Raw genomic sequence first — 6332 nt, forward strand, 5'->3', positions numbered from 1 at the left:
GCTAGTCATCACCACCCACCCCAACTCTTGGGGCTACTATTTTAGCAATGAACAGTGGGATTGGCCATCACAGTATAACTCCTCCATGGCTGAAAGGGCGAGCATGTTTGGTGGAACGAGGATTCGAACCCGTGACCCTCAGATTGTGAGTCGAGTGCCCTAACCACTTGGTCATGCCGGGCACCCCTCTTCTTGCAATTTGTGGGTCGCTGGTTGGAAACACACTGCTAAAGATGCTCACCCTTTCAGCTGTTGGGGCAATATAGTGTGGGGGTAGTGGAGGGAGGATGGGTGGTGATGTCATCAAAGAAGAAGACGTCATAGTTCCAAACATTGCCACCAGATGGTTGGTCATTGTACATTCTACATGACATGTACAAATTTATGTGTGTGTTTCATGATTGTATGCTTTCATTGATGCAAATATTACAGATATTTTGTAGACTGCATTTTGGATATCTTACATCAAAAATGTGACAAGTGTTCATTTTCTATAATAGTAATTAGTCACATGTAGTATAATGTAAGTTCTGATCTCATTTAAACATATTACATTAAATAATGTTTTTGACAACTTGTAGACATACTGTCACAGTATATTTGTTAAAATCCTATGGTAGTAATGGTAATTATGTATATGTGAAAGTCTGCCTTTATAAAACATTAGATAAAGTAACATTTGCAAATTATTTTGTTGTATAAAGTCAAATTAGTAAAAATGTTATTGCACAATAAACGATCTATTAATGATGTAAAATATTGCAATATGACTTGATTTAATTAACTGATGAATTAGTGCTAAGATTTTGTTTTTCAGGACTTAGTTTAATTATAAATGAATTAATATTAAGTATTCTTTTTAACATGATTTGATTAACTGATGAATTAATGCTGAGATTCCTTTTTTTATGGTGATTTAATTATAAATGATTTAATTAACTATCGAATTAGTGATTAATTATATTCTCGTTGAGACATGTATTGTATGAATCATGGCTGCCTAGAAACATGTTCTCAACTTTGTGGTAGGATGATTTAATTATTAATTAATTAACTAATCAATTATCATTCACTGTACTTTTTAGAATTAATTAACTGATTTGTGTTAAGCATCCTTTTAAGAATGAATTAATTATAAATGATTAATTGAATTAATGTCAAGCATCCTTTTAAGGATGATTTAATTATCAGCAGCCTAGAAACATGTTCTCCACTTTGTGGTACTATTACAAAATCATTCATTATGGCCGCCTGGCTGGTATCCAAATACAATGTCAGCCCTCCATAGTTAGTTTACGCCCTCTGGTGACACTTTGTATAACTATGACATCATGACTCTCTGTCATGGCTACCTAGCATCACCACCCTTTCCCTCCTCCCCTGCTCCCTGCTGTGGAAGCATCCTTTGGACGCTGAAGTGCGGGGCTTACTACTGCTGGTCAATCCCACTATTCATTGTATTGTTAAAGCGCAGCCCACGAGGTGTCGATGTGTGGTATTGACTAGTTGCCTTCCCTTTAGTTTATCACATCAAAATTAAGGACAGATAGCAGAGATAACTTTCGAGTAGCTTTGAACAAAATTAAAAACAAACAATCAAATAAACATATTTTCTTTCATAACTGAAGAATCTTTAATTTAGACTAGTAATGGTAATATACCTGAAATCTTCACATATATGAATGGTAGGTGTCAAACACTGTCGTGTAGTAACGTCAAAGGAATGTGTCCTCACTGTGTTATTAACTCGAGATAAGATCTTCAATTTTTTTCTTTGTGGTTCAGGACTTCTTTAGTTGTTCCGAATGTGTTCAGTGAAGTGTTCGTGGAAGGGTTACCCAGTTTTGTTTTTTGTCGAACTTTTATGTCAGTTATTATGATAAAATTAAACTTAGTTTATAAATTATAGATTCAAATAAGCTTCCTTCAGTTCTCAGGAAAGTTCAATAGCAAATAATACGGAAATTCTTAATTTGATCTGTTTTAACACTTCTAATTTCAACAACTGCAGTAAAAAATTTGAAAAATTATTATTTTGAAATATTTTAACCCAAAGCGATATAAAAAAAAACCTCCACAAAAATCCTATGAACTGAATCGTGCTACACGTAGTGTTAATTTTGATTGGTACTGATACTATGCCCTTAAACTAAAGGAATCTGAAGTGATACCAAGAAACTCGCATTTTTAATTACTCTGAAAATTTTCATGCTACTTCAGAAATGTATGTTCATAACTGGTCTCAAACAGTTTACAGCATTTGGCTTTAAGCATACTTTTTCTAATACTGCACCAGCTTTCCATTTCATATTTAAAAACACAATAATGACGTCGGTAACTTCGAGTGTAAGTACATCACCATCTTCAAGTTCGACAAAAGGAATTTCAAACGTTAAAATCAAATTTTTAAGGTAAGTAATAAAATAGGTTTATAATTCACTGAAAAAATACGTACTGTTAATGCACATTGTATCACACAAAACTAAAAATATGAGAATAACAGTATAACGCATTACATAAACTGTTTATTAAGAGTGTCATAAGTGTACTGTAATTTGTAAAGTGTAATAGTAATACTAATAGTAATAGTATTAAATATAGTAATACATATTATAATACTACATAATGTTTAGGGAAAACATAGGATCTATTGGCATGAGCGTCCACAGACATTTTTTCCATAGGGAGGCAAAATAATGTGAAATTGTGAAGTGAATAAAAAAATTATATACATATGCCAAAGGAATAAACTTATAAGTTATAGTTATAAAGAAATAATCATGTTTCTCATCATTCTCTAAAGTCTAAACTAAACTAAAACTATTAAATAAATAAACTTAAAAAATATTAAAGCCAACCCTTATTCTTATAGTTATCAAGGTTTCTCTTAACAGTTAAACTCACTTAAATTTACTACCTTCACATCATACAAAAGAGGCGCTTTCCAGTGGCCACCACTCTGTTACTAAGTGTTAGAAAAATACAGCTGTTTTAGATGAAGATGACTCCTATCTTGCAAACATTTATTTTTGTGGCCCCTAGTCTTATTATTCTCTCCTGTAAGTGTGATAAAAAAAAGATGAGACATCAACACTATCAATTCCCTTTACAATCTGAAACACTTCAATTAGATTCCCTGTAACTCTTCTTTTTTCAAGAGAAAACAATTTTAGAGATCTTAACCTCTCCTCATATGACAACTCCTTCATCCTAGGTACCATTCTAGTACTAGAAGACTTTCTCCGAACCCTTTCCAACAATTCAGTATCCTTCCTAAGATAAGAAGCTCAAGACTGAACACACTACTCCAAATGTGGCCTAATCAGTGACAATTACAATGACATTATGAACTCTTTAGACAAGTATTAGATATTTCTGTAGATACAACTTAAAATCCTATTTACCCTACCACTAGCAACAGCATACTTCTTGAATGGTTTAAGAAACTGATCAACCATTACACCTAGATCCCTTTCTCCTATGACACTGTTAAGGTTATTCCTTTATAAATTATACTTATAATTCAAATTATGATAGCGCACATGCATTATCTTGCATTTATTGTAATTGAAACTCATCTTCCACTTATTTTCCCAACTCACTAAATGATTTAAATCCTTTTGTAAAGCAGTAGCATCCTCTTCACAGCTAGCAACACTTTAATATCATCAGCAAATTTAAGTTACTTATTGACCATTCTTTCATCTATGTCATTGATGTAAATCAAAAAGAGCAAAGGTCCTAAGACAGCCTTTGTTAAATAACTTTGCAAAGCATCTTTTATAAGATTTTCCAAAACTTTTCCCACAACTGATGTAAGGCCTGTAATTACTGGGACAATTTTTTATTACATACCTTGAAAAGAGGAGTGATATTAACTAACTACCAATCCTTTGGTACCAGCCCACTGTTTAAGGACTTGCATAAAATAGTAGTAGATGGCTCACATATCCAATTCTTAACCTCCTTCAAAACCCTTGGGGAAATATTATCTGGACCAGGAGACTTATTGTTCTTTAAACTTCAAAATTTTTTCTTAAGAAGCTCAGAATTAATGCAATAATTTTATTCAACCTTACTTCCATCTATGACGTGTTCAAGATGAGGAACACTACTTAAATCTTCATTAGTAAAAACTGAAGTTAAAAGAAGAATTTAATAACCCAGCAATCTCATAATCATCAGATACAAGCCTTCTTTTATCATCCCTCAAGGGTCCTACTTTCATCATAACATTTTGTTTACCCTTAGTATATATAAAGAAAACCTTATTGTTAATTTTTACATTTGCAGCCAACCTTTTTTTTCATACATCATTTTTGATGTCTTAATTTCCTGTTTCAATGACTTTCTTGATCTTCTATAATCTTCTAAATCTCCTGTCTTATCAGTCAACTTATATTTCCTAAATTTGTCATGCTTTTCATTAATTTTATCTCTTATACCATTTGTGAGCCAACCTAGTTTTCTACTTGGAGCCACCCTTTTTTGTTCTATAAGGAATACAGTCAGACCCCTGGTTGCAAGGATTCAAGTTACACTGATTTACATATACCTGCTTTATATAATGTAACTAGTGTTTCAATACATGCAATACCATGCTTCACATTCATGCAGTAGAGCAGTTGTTGATTTGGAGTCTTGAATAAGTGTTATTCTGCAAGATGCAATAAGAAAAACTTGGATGATTGAAAATTAAAGAATAAATTGACATGTTTAACTGAAAATTTGTTACTTTATTATTTTGAGGTTTTGAGCAGACACTCTTTGTAGACTGTTACAATGGAATTAGGCTTGAAAAAAACAGAAACAAAAACATGTTGACATGTTAGTCTCAGTCAGGTGAAATGTGCCACTCAACAAATTAAAATGAGAAAACCTTGAACGCTGTGTTATCTTCACAATTTAATACTAAATTCTCTTATGGTTTAAATGAAAGATTTGCTTTTAAATTATTACTGAACTTCATCAACCCTTCCTTAATTATTCCCCTTTCTTTTCATCCCTCACCTTTTCTCTTGATGTGTTTACCTTAACTCTCCCTCTGTAATCTTACCGTTGCAAAAGTATTCTCCTGACTCTCATTATTTCTCTGGATTATTATTATCATGTTGTATTAACCCTATCTCGATGGGTTTTCATATGGTCAGGGGTCAAAGGACATGTCGTTATGTTTGTAGACTTACATTCAAATTTTATTGAACTACTCCTTTATGAATGTATGTCAATAAGTTTGGGATCAAATTGTACATAATTCAAATTTTAGTGTTATACATTAGTTAATTTCTTAATTTAAAATTAAATATTAAAAAGTTCCTAAATATTGATTTTTGTGTGTCACATAGTATGTTGAATACGACTTTGGTCCAAATTAGATCTTTGTGATGTCCAAATACAAAGTCTGTAGTTTCTTATGAATTAGAAACTCAAATTACAGATATTGACAAGCTAGAATATAAAATAAGAACTTCCAACCTCTTTCATTTTTGGAAATGCTTGCTTACGTACACCTACTACACTCTCTGGCGTATGTATAACCAATCAAAAGCTCAAAATGTACTATGTACAAATACTATGCAAAATGATGTCCAAAACACCATCTGAAATGGACTGAAGCCTAAGGACTCTTGGACTGCCTTATGGCTTGCAAACAACAACAAAGGAATCCTATCATCCCAGTTCTTTCTCATTCTCATAAAAATATATCTTTATCAAAGTTTTCAATGTCTGGTGGAATCTTTCTAATGTTCCTTGGGACTGAGGATGGTACGCGCTCAATCTGTATTGTTTGATGTTTAGCACATGCATTACTTCTTGAAAAATTCCTGACATAAAGTTAGATCCTTGATCAGACTACATGTTTCTTGGGAATTCTACTAATGTAAAATTTTTTACCAATAACTGGGGCTGTAATTTTTTGACTGGTATTGCCTCTGGGAACCTAGTGGAAGCACACATGATGAACAACAAATACTGGTTACCTGGCTTCATTTTCGGTAAGGATCTAATATAGTCTATCATTACATGGCTAGATAGTTCCTCAAAGGTACTTTTGGGATCTTTTGGTTTGGCTTACCCACCATCTGACAAATGCAACAATACTAGGACACCTCCCAGCAAATCTTTGGCCAATAAGAATGATGGGTAATTTTGTCTTATGTTTTGTTAATACCTAAATGTTTAGCTAATGGGTTCTCATGAGCTAAACGCAGAATTTCTGAAAGATATTTGGGAGGAAATATAATTTGATGGATCACTTGCCACTCTTCATTTGCTGATGTGTAAGGGCCTCCATTTTCTCATTAACCCGATGACTACCGACTACTAACTTT

The 6332-nt window shown here is 32.8% G+C and overlaps 1 protein-coding gene across 1 annotated transcript in view; it reads left to right on the plus strand.

Annotated features, from left to right (window-relative positions):
• The first annotated feature begins 1614 nt into the window (after window positions 1-1614).
• Window positions 1615-6332, plus strand: part of LOC106472849 (NAD(P)H-hydrate epimerase-like) — a 21510-nt gene continuing 16792 nt past the window's right edge. The window contains exon 1 of the mRNA XM_013933515.2: window positions 1615-2411. Coding sequence (XP_013788969.1) covers window positions 2209-2411 — 203 coding nt within the window. The 5' untranslated portion in view covers window positions 1615-2208. The remainder of the gene's footprint in view (window positions 2412-6332) is intronic.

The sequence above is a fragment of the Limulus polyphemus genome, unplaced genomic scaffold (genome assembly GCF_000517525.1).
Source record: "Limulus polyphemus unplaced genomic scaffold, Limulus_polyphemus-2.1.2 Scaffold5666, whole genome shotgun sequence".
Classification (NCBI taxonomy): Eukaryota; Metazoa; Arthropoda; class Merostomata; order Xiphosura; family Limulidae; genus Limulus; species Limulus polyphemus.